At 33.6% G+C, this 15,673-nt stretch overlaps 1 protein-coding gene and 1 long non-coding RNA gene across 2 annotated transcripts; one reads left to right on the top strand and one right to left on the bottom strand.

Annotated features, from left to right (window-relative positions):
- Positions 1 to 1,549: 1,549 nt before the first annotated feature.
- Positions 1,550 to 3,321, bottom strand: LOC103872895. Its single transcript, XM_009151333.3, has 4 exons — positions 3,075 to 3,321; positions 2,788 to 2,994; positions 2,499 to 2,714; positions 1,550 to 2,249 (listed from the first exon to the last, which is right to left on the bottom strand). The coding sequence occupies exons 1-4, from the start codon at positions 3,075 to 3,077 to the stop codon at positions 1,932 to 1,934; spliced, it is 744 nt and encodes a 247-aa protein (XP_009149581.1). The 5' UTR covers positions 3,078 to 3,321; the 3' UTR covers positions 1,550 to 1,931.
- Positions 3,322 to 3,573: 252 nt separating this feature from the next.
- On the top strand, positions 3,574 to 10,748 carry LOC108872331. The gene is made up of 2 exons (XR_004448156.1): positions 3,574 to 5,879; positions 5,961 to 10,748. It is a non-coding gene; the product is annotated as an uncharacterized LOC108872331 (long non-coding RNA).
- Positions 10,749 to 15,673: the final 4,925 nt, after the last annotated feature.

Below are 15,673 nucleotides of genomic sequence, written 5' to 3'. Positions count from 1 at the left end.
ATAGGTAAGAATTTGTAAATTATTTGATACCGGTGATTATTAGGTCTAATATGAGGTTGAATAAGATACCATAAAAAAAGTAATGAACACCCGTCTCTTAACGGTGGTAGAGAATCGCAGCCTTTCAGATTCCACACGGCTCTACTTCTAATTTTCTACTCCCTCTGTTTTTAAAAGATGCATATTCTAGATTTTTCACATATATTAAGAAAACTCATTAAATATGCATTGTTTTTTGTGAATAACAATTTTCCATAACTTTAAGTCAATAGAAATTCAATAAACACCACTAATTTTTTTGAAACTTACAATTTTTCATAAAATCATACATTGAAAAAGTAAAAAATGTATCTTTTTAAAACAAATTTTTTTTCCAAAACATACATTTTTTAGAAACGGAGGGAGTATATATCAACTTGCTCACTTTTTCTTTTGTATATGGCCTATCGTAAACAAATGATAAAATCCCTTCAGGCTTCAGCCTACTATTATAATATTCTTCTCGATAACGTCAAACTATAACGATTCAACACATTATTGTAAATAAATTTCAGTGACACTCGTACGACTTTAACATACATAAGTACGACGTCACCACTCTAATAACATGTTAATATTATTATAAATTGGTTTCTAATCAGATAAGGACGAGTGCAGTATATTGTACTCTGTATAAGAACATTTTCAATCGTTCCAAAATTTATTTCAAAATAGAGTTTAGAATAACAAATGCTCCGATCTCATTTCAATTTTTATGTTATAATGAAGTAAACATAGATATATTTCATAAATAGAATACTCATTTTATTTTTATTTTTATTTTTTATTTTTTATTTTATTTTATCTCATTTTCCATTATAAAATTATAGTAAACTCAATTGTATTATGAAATTACTATGTTTTGAAGTAAAAAATGTTAAGTCCGATAAGCTTCTAACCTAAAATTATTATTGATAAATGGAGTGACATATCCATCTTATATATTACTAAAGATCTTTTATAATATCCGATATGAGACATTTTATTTCTAATACGCCCTTTCGAAATGATGATTCTTTTAGTATCAATCTCGGAATGTTCGGATAAGGATCGATGGACCGGTTTTGGACTGGATCGACAATAGATCGGATTGGACTGCATGGATCGGGCTCTGATACCATATTAAACTAGATGAGTTTCCAACCTAAAATCAATTGGTGATTAGTGGATTCACTTTAACTCTTTATATATTACTTAAAGTCTCTTAGATTTTACGATATGGAATATATATCCCTAATAAAATAGATAGACCACTCCACTAAATATCCTAAAGTTTCGAGATTTCTATCCGGTAAAAACCATCATCTTGAGGAAGAATATTAAAGATATATATCTCTAATAAAAAGTAAAGTTTTACATTGTAAAATGCTCTGAGTGATGTTAAATAATTTCTTTTAATAATATTTTAAGTTATATGTTTCTTTCTTTTTTATATAACAATTTTTTTTAAGTTATATGTTTCTATACCAAAGTATTTACAAATGATGAAGACATTCGTGGACAAAGCATCTGGTGTTAATACATAATTTGACTTTATATTATTGTTGTATGAACAAAATTTAATGTACACATTACATTACATAACAACACAACACAAGAGCCACGCCCTTTCCAACAAGCTAACAACACTTCCCTATTCAGCCCTAGATTCTTCTATATTTATATAAAAATGTATTATGTATGTGTCTAATTATGCTGCATTTATCTTTTACGAAGAAAATATAAAAAGAAGAGAAAAATGAAAGACACTGACCCATTTACAACATTATGACAACATCCTAAATTTCACCTCCAGAGTTATACATTTTATAATATTGATGCGTATTATTACCTATAGTATTTAATTAATAGTTAATATAGAGGTTGAAATTCAGTAACTTTTTTTATTTTATTCAGAATGGAGCGCGGTGAGGGATTCCTTTTCGTCTGCTCGAGTTCCGGTGATTGTATATCGGCGGTGTTCCCGGAGAGAAGCTGAAACCACCTTCATCACCGGAGCTCAAAGAGCGTTGATCACCACCTGGACCATAGTCATCGAGCCTAACGGTGGAGATAGAGAGACCACTCATTAGACGGTTGAAAGCATTGGTCTTACGCAGCTTAGTCGGTGTGGTAGCCTCATCTGATTCCGACCCACCTTGGTACTCTCTCCCATGCTTCCCTCTGAGAGAGAAGGTCAGACTTTGATCTCCTCTCTTCATTCCCCCAAGCTGAAACAATAAACACACAATAATGTTATTCCACGTATAACATTTGGAAAAAAGAGCATATCCACATAAATCATGAACAAAACTGAATTATTACTATTAAAATTAAAATTTTGATATATAATCCACTATAAAGTGAAATGTGTGATGTGTTTGACGAGTTTTTGTTTAAAACATTGGAAGTTGGCAATTTTTAAGACAAAAATGGTGGAAACAGAGGATAAAAACAGAGTAAGAGAATTTTATTGTTACCTTGCAACCGAGAGAGCAGAAGCGGAAGGAATCAAGAAGGCTTCTGCAACATATCTCACAAGTGTTCGTAACACCTTTTCCGATTCTAGGCTGAGGTCTTTCATTGAGGAACACGATCTTTGCGCTGTTGATGATATATGTCTGAACGCAAGAGATGTCTATGTACTTCTGTATCTCATTCACTCTCACCACGTTGTGGTAAGAAGATCTCCTTATCTGCAATTTAATTTCATTTTCGTTAACATTATAAAATAAACAAACCAAGAAAGAAAGAAAAGAGATATTGGACCTGAACAACACGATGGTCTTTATGTTTGACCAAACAGTAAGAGCAAAAGGCATTTCCAGCACAGTCGAGACAGAACAAGTTGCATTCGTTTTTGTTGGAATCGGCGTGGATCGAACAGGGGACGAAGTAGCTGCCTCGTAGCATTGGCATTAGCCACGGTGGACTCATGTAGTCGTCTTCTTGTTCCTCTGTTCTTATCATCGGTCCCTGAAAGTTTGAACCTACAAATCAAAAACTGAAGACGAATGATAAAGGCAAACAAAACAAAAGGGTAAAAGAAGAATCACCATGACTTTCTTGTGGTTGGCCTTGAAGGCCCCGAAGTTAAGCTTGTGGTTATGGTTTATGATATCCAGATTTGCGAGCTGCACAGTGTACAAAAACGTACGAGAAGAAGGTAGAAGAAGAAGAAAAGATGAAGAGGTCAAGTGAAAGCGGCGGCTGATGAGAGAAAATAAAGAGTTTTATTTCTATTTATTGTTCTTAAGGCGGTCTCACGATAAGTTTATGCGGTTTATATTCATATGAATACCATTTTTTAAATGTATTTTTGAGTTATTTTATATTTTTGTTAATTGTTAAAGGTATCTTTTTTGTTTGTTCCTTAATTATATTTTTCTAACTCCTTTATTTGGGAAAAATCGATTTGTTTTGTCCTTTATTTAATTTTGGGAAATCATTATCTCACTTTATTTTAAGTCCTTCAAAGACGCACGTATCTTTGTATATGCGTGTCTGTTCAGTGTGCTTCTAAAGAGGACCCAAAGGAAAAAAAAGATGTATAATAAGGTAAAATAAAAATGTAGAAATGCGATAATATTTTCACAAAAGGGTCATAAATAATTGCGTTCCTTGATATTCCTTCATCTATAATACAGTACAACCTCGTCTATTAACTACATTAATATCATGCTAATATTACTACTTATGAAATTGTGTTACATAATGATATATATTAGTACATTTTTTTATATATTTTTTGACGTATTATAGCAGACAAGCACATATGTGGATGTCAAGTCTAGTTAAGCTTTGATGAGAGTGATACACCAAGAATAAAGGAACGATCACACTTGAATTTGAAAAAGTCAAATAATGGAAATTAAGTAATGGTCAGAATTAAATAGCCATATTATCCTAATTCTTTGTTTTATAGACAATTTAATTCAGAAAAAAAGAGAGGAAGAAACTGAGGTGGCGATAGATGAAAAAGGCAGAAAGATCTACGGGTATGAAAAGAGACAGAAAAGACTGGTCTGGTTAGATCTGAGCCGTTGGTTGAGAAGAGCCTTCTCGTATAATCCATTTTTTGTGGGACGTGGCGGTCGCTTTTGCTCCTCCGGTTCACACTCTAAACAATCGTGGCGAAGCCAGAGCCGTCGAATTAACAGTAGAGTGGGATCCGCTAGTCAGCGTTCAGCTGCCACGTTACGACACTTGATCCAAGAAATAGTAGCAATAAGGGTTCGTTTATAGTTGAAGCTAATTAAAGTAGAGGTAACAGTTTTCAAGTCAGCGATTGTAATTTGTGTGTTGAATCGTTTTAACCTGTTATATTATAATGTAAAAAGTCAAACCAAGTAGGCGTTGAGATCCTTTGTACCTAGACTTCTTTTATGGGCAATGATACCTTTCATTTTAATTTTAGTAATGGAAGAGTTATGTACCAACATTGGAGATGAAGTCACTCTCGAACAAAGTCAAGTGTGCGATCCATCTTGTTACTATGGTGTAAACAACAATGTGAAAATTTTGCACAATGAATTGTTAAAGTTAAATTGTGGATCCTCCGGTCACCCGAGATGGTTACATGCCTCTTTGTCGATGAAAGGAGCGCCCTCTAAATGGTTTGATTGTGGATGATTTGGCCTCTGTTTTTTGAGTATAGGAGAAGGTGGGTGTTGTCTTTGGATGTTTATTTTTAGTGGGTTTGTTTAGACTCTGTTATTGTAAAGGGTATATTTCTATCAATGAAATTTCAGTGAAGAAAAATGGAACTATCTATCTTATTAAAACTCAAGTACAAAATGAGATTGTTTGGAAACATGTTTACTATACTTACTGAAAAGTGTTTGGACACAAGAATAATTATTGTTATTTAACCAAAGTTAAAATCAATAATCTAAAATAGTTATGGTTAACGTATCCCGTTTGCGCGCTAATTAAATTGTACAACTAACCCAAAAATTAAATTAACCGAACTCGCTTGATTCCTTAAAATATCATAACAATATAAAGTGTTTGAATGACTATAATCTCGGTTGCAATCTATACAAGATATTATTACCTTAATTTTCTGTGCTCAACTTCCTTCCCACGTCTTTTATTTACTTCTGCAAGAAATATATCTCCAAGTCTCCATAAATAGTTACCTAAATCAGCGCACACAAATATAACCAAAAAAAATTACAATCTACAATATTTTCGAAATATGTGATACCCCAGAAATATTTGATCCGGGAGAATATCCACACAATATCTTAACACGCAATAACTTTGAAAAACCTAGATTATTCACCTCTCTATATATACCGACGATTAAGAAGAAGCTAACATCCATTTACAACTCATAATGGCATGATACCCCAAGAAATATGGTTTTTATCGACGATCTCAAGCCCTACAAAGACGAATGGCGAGTTCGTGTCAAAGCTCTTCATTCTTGGAAACCGAAACCCATTTTTGGAGGAGAGACTCTTGATTTCATACTAGCACACAAGACTGTAAGAGCTTGAGTTTCTTACTTTGATCTAATAAAAAAAAATCTATGTTGAATTAGATCCAGGTTCTTTTATATTTTTACAATTCTATTGTGATTTGTGTCATTCAAACACCTATAATATCTAACCCAAGTAATTACAGACTTTGTTTATCTCGTATTTTACTTTTCTGTAATTTTAATTAAAACGTGACTTAATTTAAAAGTATTAATATATCTACATTGGTTTTGTATTTTTGAAACCTGCAGTTATAAGCTTCATGTGTTAGTGAAAGATGACACTTGATCATCCGAGTTAATGTTGCTTGATACTGTGGCTACAAGTATTATTGGTGATAAAGTTGTTGAACTTTGGGACAGGTCATATGATGAGGTAATTATTGTTATGTTCTAAGATAAATAGTGATCAATTATTGTTTCAAAATTTCTATGAACTAGCCTTTTTAACTTACAGATTGAAGACCAAGATATTCCTATCCAAAACATGGTAGGAAAATCGTTTTGTTTTGGGCTTTCCATCACCGCTGATAATGTGACCAACGGATCAGCTACATTTAAGTTTGTTGTTTGGCTTTTTTGTTTCATGTTGTTTTTGGAATTTCTGGATTTTGTTTGGATTTCGTTTTTTTCAATACTTTTCATTTAAATTCTATTTTTAATCAATAAACTTGGCTTTTACTAATAATCATGTCAACCAGTTAAACTAAGACCATAGTAATGTACAAGTCGATTCCATAATTACCTTACCAGCAACTTAGCATGTAACACTCTCACTATAATTTTTTGTATAGTACTACAATAGGTATAATTAACTCATAATCATTTCGAAAATACCTATTTACGCAGTTAGTAAGCCAATATTATCAATGTGATTGCCATCCCTTCAGCTCTTAACGTTCCAACACAAACCTATAAATATTTTGTAAAAAAATATATCTGCAAAAATAGATTCTCATAAAAGGGAATTGCAAAAAAAAAATAATAATAACTAAAAATCGTTTTGTAATATAGATTCTCATAAAATATATTTTTTTTTACCATAATTTAAATATAAATTATTAACTATCAACTTTATTTATGCTAAAAACGAAAATTAAGATCCTCTAAATCTTTTGCACGCTATGTATCTCAAAAGTCTCTTTTATTGCATAACCGATTACTAATCCTACATGTTTCTACTTTTCTTTCATATCATCAGCAAATCATACGATAATTCATTCACATAGAGTTAAAATCTTCTAAACAAATTACTAACCGTGTTTTGCTCCTGTTTGATGTCAAGTGCATTGTCTAAGTTTGGTTTAGCTGATGTCTTTTGGTTCTCCAAAACGTCAATTAATCATGCAGACCAAAGAAAACAGTGTCATTATTTCCATTAGATAAGAGAAATCTATTCATGAATAAGAGAGGTATTTTTTTCAAAAAAAAAAAGGGAACAAGAGAGGTATTTCTAAAAAACAAATACAACTCACAATGCTAGCAGCAGTGGTACTTCGTCGTGACATGCACTTGAAAAGATGACTAAGACCAGCTCTGCATAAAATTTACAATTCTAAAACTAGAACACCATTACTGTCCATACAAATATTTACTATATGTAGTGTATCTCAAAACTTAAAAAATATTGATAAGTGCCTGCACTCATTAAGTAAGAAATAGAGAGAGTGCTCTATTACTTCAGAAACCGAAACAGGTATTTTGTAAATCTTAGCATCAATAAAGTTTGGTTATCCATAGTGTTTCAAAAAAAAAAAAAATCCATAGATGCAAGTATATATAAATAGGTACAATGCTCTGTCTCATACCTGTCTACTCCTGCCTTAAATTTGTTTTTCTGATTCTTCTTTCTGCTAAATCAATATCAGAAACACATATATACAAATTGTTAGGATATTTATCATCAGTGAGGACAATTAACGAAAAGGGGAGTTTATTGTGATTGATTACCGAACAGTATATCAAATCGAACTTCGATTGATTCATTACATGCAATCGAACCTATATATCTGTTAACTAAGCCGGATTCCTACTGTCTGATCTCATTCTTTGGTCAGATGAACATCGATCGTTCATATGCAAATAAGAAAAACAACTTCAATCGATTAAAATAACTTAATCGTATAAACTAAATTAAACTCGGATAAAAAAAACTAACCTTGATCATAGAAGAGACTGCAGAACTAAAGATCAAACTGATTTCTTATATCTTCTTCCATAGATATATTTTCCAGTTTCATGGATCAAACAACATGCAATAGGGTTCAGCAAAGAGGAAAAAAATATGGGAGAATGAGAAGTCGATAGAAGGAGGAAAGTCGTTTGCCTACCTTTCTGTTATTAAATTGGGCTAACATTATTAAGCTAATTAGAAATCCAATATACAGCTAATGATATGTGCCAGCATTAATATAAACAAAACCCAATTTAATGGCCTAAAATTGTGTTTCAAAAAAAAAATGACCTAAAATATATTTTGTTTTTGTCAACACCTAAGAATTTATTCTAAAACTAAAATAAATAAAAAACTTAAAATTTTTATTCATATTACCAATAAAAAAATTAAATTTATTTATATCAATTTTTTATTCAAAAATAAACATATATACAAAAATTGATTTTTACGAAAATATTTTCAAATGTCCACTTAAAAAAATATAAATATATAAGAAAAAATAAAGTACAAAGGCCAATTTTTTTTAAAAAAAATTAAATATAGATTTTATATTTCACATTAACTTTTTCAAAATATAGATGTATGTATTTAACTATATGATAATATCTATAAAATACTATTAATTATATGATGACACATATATGATATATAATAGTGATATGAAAAATATAAAAACAAAAAAATAATAGTGACATGTAAAACATAAAACATGATATATATAATAGTGACAATAAATAAACTATGTATTTTAAAATATGAGTAAAATAATTTATAGAAAAATAAAAAATCAAAATCAAAACCCGCGCGGGTGCGCGGGTCAAGATCTAGTTTTACAATTATATCACTTGCTACGAACTAGCATGTAGAACCAATAAAACATATAGCAATGTGGTGACAATTTTTTTATTTGAATGCCAGCTTTCAAAAAAAAGATATGGTGATAATTTCCCTACATAATATGAATACCAACCAACTATAACTATTTAGTGCTTTATCAAAAAAAAACTATAACTATTTAGTGTAAATCTAAGTATTAGCTTCTGATGCCGGATGAAATTTAATATCTTAATTAAGGAGATAAGCATGTAAAAAGAGAAGTGTGATCCACGTCATATTAAAAATTGGATATGACAATTATAGGTGACCAGTATTCCAGTAATAGTTACAAATGTAATTGGAAAATCTGACCAAATAAAGTAAGAGAGAACGGTGATGAGGAAAGTGGAGGAGACATCTTTCTGTATTCTTATCTCTTCAAATTGGCAGAAAATAAACCATAGATAGGTGGCTTGAAACAGGACTAGTAGCACTTGATTCACGTGACCTTTGTGCATCGTTTGACCACGTGAGTCGTTAGAGAAAACGCACCTTAATACGAGCAAAAAAACATGAAAGTACTTTTAAGAAGTAAATCATGCATGGACTCGCAAACCACTGTTTATGTTTCTACAGAACTCCTATCAAAACCGGACCGGATCCATACTATTAAACGTAACACTAGCCACTACTATGGTATGTATGCTCCTTCTGAAGTTTGTTAATATAATGCAGCCAAATGCAACCGAACATTACCGGATCGTACATCCGGTGATTATTTTGTCACTGGTTAAGTGATGAGGCATAGCCCGTATTACGTGTTGTGGCCCTACAATTGTCTACTTTATGTCTTTACCCAAATCGTATATAGTTGTTTAATGAAGATTAGTGTTCAATTTGGACGACCAACACAAAAAGTGCAACTTGCAGCACGATTAAAAAGGATTTAAACCCTTTTTCTCAAAGATATATGTTTGGTGCTTCACTCTCTTCTGCAACTTGCTTCTGGTGGTGAAGAAGAGCCAATGGGAAACATGTTTGTCCCTTCATTAACTAAAACTCTTCCACAAGCATATCATCAACCTTATAAATAACAATACTCATTACCTTTTTTAATAAATAAAATACACATTACCTTTTTTAATAAACAAAATACTCACTAGTCATTACTTTGTGGTTCGATTTAGCTTAGAGCTGAACACCATGATGATACTAGACTAGATAAGGTAGGCAATGCACCTTTATTTTGCTATGGTTTATAAAAAAAAGCCATTTAACATATTCAGTAAGAACTTATTAAGTTTTTACATTTTAATTTCTATAGATGCTGATATTTATTATAATTTCGACTAAGACAGACTATTCTTTGAAAAGGAAAGTTGCAAAGATTACTTAGATTAGATTTGTTTCACTCATGATATACAAAGTATATTCTTAGTGTGATCATTACTTTAATAATTGTTTATCTTTTTTTTTTTTAATCTTTAACCTATATATCAGATTTAATTTTTTTTTGGCAATACCGTATAACGAATATTGGAGGAAGTCATTCTATAGTGTGAAAATAAATGGGTAATATAAGAAACCATCCCTTATTAAAGAGGATGCTCCTATGACAAAGTTGATTTGACCGAGTGATAAAATCCTTCAAGTCACCTCATTTTCATGTACTGGGTCCAACTTCCATGAGATGAGTAATAAGTGACTTGACAAAAAACAGAACAAAACAAAAAACACAGTACTTCTGTATTACACATTTCAGTTCTGTCTAACAGTACGTGCAAGTCGAACGGTCGAACATGGTCTCGAAATATAAAAATATAAAGTTTAAGAATTTATAAAATATATTGATAAATTATGTTAAGAAACTTTAAAATTTTAGATATAATGCTAAATTTATAGCTTATAATTAAAAAAATCAGACAAAATTATTAAATTTTAAAATTACCAGATAAGATGTACGATTTTTTTTTTAACATAGTCTAAAATTAATTTGAGACGGCCCTGCACATTTCATAAAAAAAGTTAGCTCATTAACTTTCGAAAGGGAGCTCTGTATATATTACTAATTAGTTCGAGCACAACAATAAAAGAGATGGAAAGGAAAGTTATACAAAATTTCAAGACTTCTAAATTTTTGTTACTAGAAATAACAGAAATGTAGCAAACTTCAGATTTGAGTTAACAAGGAAACAAAAAATGTCGAACGCCCACAAAACATCCGTATGTCTATAGTGAATAACGCAACCGCAGCCATTAGAGTAGTGATATGGTCGAGTAACCCTCCAAAATGGCGAGGAGTTACATTGCAGTTAACTTATAAATGCAAAATTCATTTCATAAACGATCAGATGGTCTCTTCATACTTGGATAAGAACAAGAAGATGAAATGAATAGTATACTGTCAGAGACATAAATAAACTATAAGACATGGAGACAGAGACGGCATTTATCGGAGTTTGGTCCTCGATTTAGGGAAGTATCTTTTCAGTGAATCCAAGTAACTATACGGACAAGGATAAAAAGTTGAAATAAAGCATACACCCACGTGGGGTTATTTAGCCGACCAGAGTCACTATCCCACATGTCGCTTAGCAGGTTCATCTCCCCTTTTACAACAACGAACGTAGACTGATTTCATATTTAAGAAAGTGCCACCTCCGACCATCTTTTCTTCGTTCACGAGTTAACCATTCGCTTATATGGGCCGAAAGGAAGCCTAGTAGTATTAATCTCGTATTATGGGCTTTTTACAAGCCTGATTAATTGTAAACTAGTATGTATCGTCTTCCATTTTCTGAAGGCAATAATGCGAGTTTGATTGATCTGATCAATCTATACATGCAACTTTAATACTTGAAGGTGTAACCGGGCAAAAAAATTTACGTGTAAGATCGTAATGTAACAATCATTATTTTATAACAAACATCGGGTATCAGAGAACTGGCATCAATTAGACTTTTACTTGAACCGAATTAAGTCACCTACCATAACCAAACCGAACTGACTAAAAAACCCTATAAAATCTCATCATATCTCCCTCTAAACATCTTACTGAAGCTAACTTCATCACTGTGTCACCATCTGAATTCAAATCTGTATAATACATGTTATTGACAGATATAAAATTTTAATACATCCAATTGCATCGATCTGTCAGCTAGTATGTATATATAAGTCATATTTAATAGGTTTAGCACGTTGCTGAGTAATTGGGCAATGAATTTTCAAAAGTTTCAACTTTCAGTTCTATTTTAATATATATATACATATACATATACATATATATATATATATATATAGTGGATCCCAAAAGTTTTTTTAGTTTCAAAGACTAATTACTACGAGATCCATGAAAATTCGGATTTTCTTGCACTTAAAACGTTTATGGGTGGCCAAAAAAAATAAAACCCATAGCGAAAACTCCAACCGGAACCTATTAACCGCTAGACCAAAACCACTTGGTTTAATATATTTCTTTTACTATCAGAAAAATACATTACAGTCAAGACTTATATCTATCACCCCTAACCATTCATTTAACTTGAGTTAACACAGCCGGGTGAAGAGACAAACGAGCATATCAAATTTCATACATTTGGTAATATATAAAACAAAACACAACTGAACCGAATTATAGCCGGGACAACTTCAATAAGAGTTTGGGTATAGATTTAATAAGACGAATGTAACTAAACCGAAACGAACAAAATAAATTTTTTTTTTTTTGAATATATGTTAAATTTACTCAAAAGAAAATACACTGTTTTGCAACTTGTGCTACATTTTATAGGAAAGAATACTCAAGATTTTGAGACTCTATGCTATCTAGTTGAAAACCACACCCCCAAGGCTGCAGCAAAGGTGAAATTTCGAACCTGACGGAAGGAGAGACATTTGTTTCGGACATGCCTATCAAGCATGCCGACCATGACCGAGACTGTCGTTGGAGTAGCTCCATGCCTTCTGTCATTTCTTTCTCGCCATAAAGAATGTATCGAAAGCTGGAAAACATAGCGGGTTAGGAACTTGGAGAGAAAGTCCTGACTATTATCCTTGGTAATCTCTATTATCTCTGTCCAGTCTGTGGTAAATCTCCCACGAAGAAGGTTTTTGGTTAGCCGAGACCACACCTCTGCAGCGAATGGACATGAGAAAAACAAGTGATCTCTAGTTTCCAACTGGTTGCAGAACACACACGCTGGGTTTATACTAGAGGACCATTGGAGCATTCGGTCACCAGTTGTTAGACGGTTCTGAATAGCTAACCAAGTAAAGAAAGCAAATTTTGGAGTATGATGTTTGAACCATAAGCTCTTGTGCCAGTCGACAGTTTGAGCTTGCTGGTGAAGTAAACTCCAAGTGTTTTTTGTGCTGAATACAGGTTTATACACATCAGGAGAACTCTTCCAGACAGCACAATCCTCCACATTTGATAGCTTGGTTTTTTGTTCTTCCATAGCATCTTCGATAATGTTCAGAATATCTTGTCGATGGCTTCTACGTCTTCTTCTCAAAAAAACCGCTGAAGAAACCGTTGCCGTCGCTCTTATCCCCAAATCAATACACCCACGAACTCCAGTGATATCATACAAACTTCCAAGTGGAGACCAAGAATCAAACCAGAAAGAGGTTCGGTTTCCATTTCCCACCTTCATTTTATGAAACTGTTTTGCAATGTCTCTATACTTCAGAAGCTTCTTCCACATCCATGATCCTTTAGTTGTTGTATCCTTGATAGACCATATTGTGTCGTTCTTAACCAAATAAGTCTGGATCCATTTAGCCCAAAGCGAAGGTTGAGAAGACAGGAGCCTCCATAACAGTTTCAGAGTAAGGATTTTGTTCATCTCTTTAAGTGATCTGAGACCCAAACCTCCTTCTTTCTTAGGGAGACAGACCACATCCCAGGAAACTTTTGCTTTCTTCACATTAAGAGAAGGACCAGACCAAAGAAAAGCAGAGCAGAGGCTGTTGATTTCATTGATACATTGCCCCGGGAGCTTGAAACCGGTCATCCAAAAGTTTACTATGCTTAGCAATACTGACTTTATCAACTGTAGCCGACCAGCCATAGACAAGAAACGGTTGGTCCATAAGCTAATACGCATCTTTATCTTCTCAATAAGCACCTGATAATCATCTTTTCGCATCTGACGCGTAAGAAGAGGCAGACCTAGATAACGCACCGGCAATGTACCAGAAGCAAACTGAAAAGTATTAAGCAGTTCTTGACGATTTTCATCAGTCATACCAGCAGAATAGATTGTGGATTTCTCCATACTTATCTTCAACCCTGAGACTTTTGCAAAATAGTTAAAGACGTTCACAATACTCTCAACTGAGCGTACTCGTCCATCCGTAAATACCATTAAATCATCAGCGAAGCTAAGGTGAGTAAGTCCCAGGTTCTTGCATTTTGGATGGTATCCAAACTGGTTCGCATGTGCAGACTTATCCAGCAGTTTGGACAGCACGTTCATGCATATGACAAAGAGATATGGAGAAAGAGCACAACCTTGTCGTAGACCTCTTTCACTCTGGAAATAGCCAGCCAACTCACCATTTACTTGTACAGAGAAAGAAGCCGTGGTAATGCAAAGAGATATCCAATGAATGAACTTAGGAGGGAAGTTCATGGCCTCAAGCGTCTTGAGCAAAAAGCTCCACTGAACTGAGTCGAAAGCCTTTGAGATGTCTATTTTCAGAGCACATCGCCGTGATATCGAGTCTTTGTGGTAGTCCTTTACCAGCTCAGTAGCAAGAAGAAGGTTCTCAATGAGGAGTCTGCCTTTTACAAAAGCGGATTGGTTCAACTCAATAAAGTCCGGCAGCGTATTCTTCAATCGGTTTGCTATAAGTTTCGAAATGACTTTGTAGATAACGTTGCAGCATGAGATCGGACGGTAGTCTTTCATCTCTCTGGCTCCTGTCTTCTTTGGTATCAAAGCCAAAATCGTGGTATTGATTCCTTTTGGCAAAAAACCTTTTTCAAAGAAAGATTAGATCGAAATGATGAACTCCTTTCCAATAACTGGCCAAGCTGACTTGAAAAATTCCACTGTGTATCCGTCTGGTCCAGGTGATTTATCATTTGGCATCGCAAATAACACTTTAGTTACCTCCTCTGCTGTGATTTCCTTTAGTAGCATCTCATTTACTGTATCAGAACAACGATAAGGTAGCAACTCGCGAAGCTTATCAATTTCAATGCTCTCAAAGTCTTGTGGCTTGTGCTGTAGAAATTCTCGGAAATAACTCTCAGCTTCCCCTTTTATCTCCTCTGGTTTATGAACTACTCTCCCATCACGACATAGCACCTCATAAATCGAATTCTGAATATCTCTTGCAGTAGCTGCTCTGTGGAATACTTTGTTACTCCTATCACCAACATTGAGCCAGTGAAGTTTTGACTTCTGTTTCAAAAACTTCTCCTCAAGATCTGAGACTTTATCCCATCTTTCATAAGCAACATTCTCGTTCTCCAAGTTGACTTGTGATGGGTCACGCATACTGAGTTCCTGTTTTTGACAAAGCTCTGCGTAAGCTTCCTTTGTTTTTGATGTCAAATTCCCCATACTATCCTTTGCTAATGACCTGATCTCTGGTTTCAGTGCCTTCAGCTTTTTTGAAAATCTGTAAAGAGATGAGGTCGAAGAGAAGATGGGAACAGAGTTGTTCCAAAACTGCGACATCATCGGGAGGAAGTTTTCTAAATCAGCCACTGCATTGACAAATTTAAATGGTCTCTTAGGCCGATGAAGTTCAGAACTCAGATTAATCCGACAACGTAAATGGTCAGAGCATCCTCCTCCCTCGAACACATTATACGATTGTGGGAAAGCACTGAGCCAGGAGTCATTAAACAATACTCGATCCAGCTTCTTTGATATAATCCCTTCACTTTGCTTGTTACTCCAAGTGTAAAGCGGACCATGAGAAGGAAGATCAAGTAAAGAACAGTGTTGAGTAACACTTTGAAAATCACACATTCCTTGCGTTATAAACGGGTTTGTTTCATGGTCTGAATGTTCCTCAACATCCAGGGTTTCATTGAAATCTCCCACCACTAGCCACGCCTTATTTCGAAAGATTGGCGAGTTTTGGTGATTCTTCAGGTCCTCCCAGAGTACACACCTTTCAGCTTCTGTATTTTTTGCGTAAATAACGGAGAGAAA

This window comes from Brassica rapa, chromosome A06 (genome assembly GCF_000309985.2).
Source record: "Brassica rapa cultivar Chiifu-401-42 chromosome A06, CAAS_Brap_v3.01, whole genome shotgun sequence".
NCBI classification, from domain to species: Eukaryota; Viridiplantae; Streptophyta; class Magnoliopsida; order Brassicales; family Brassicaceae; genus Brassica; species Brassica rapa.
This window is presented reverse-complemented; position numbering and strand designations above follow the sequence as displayed.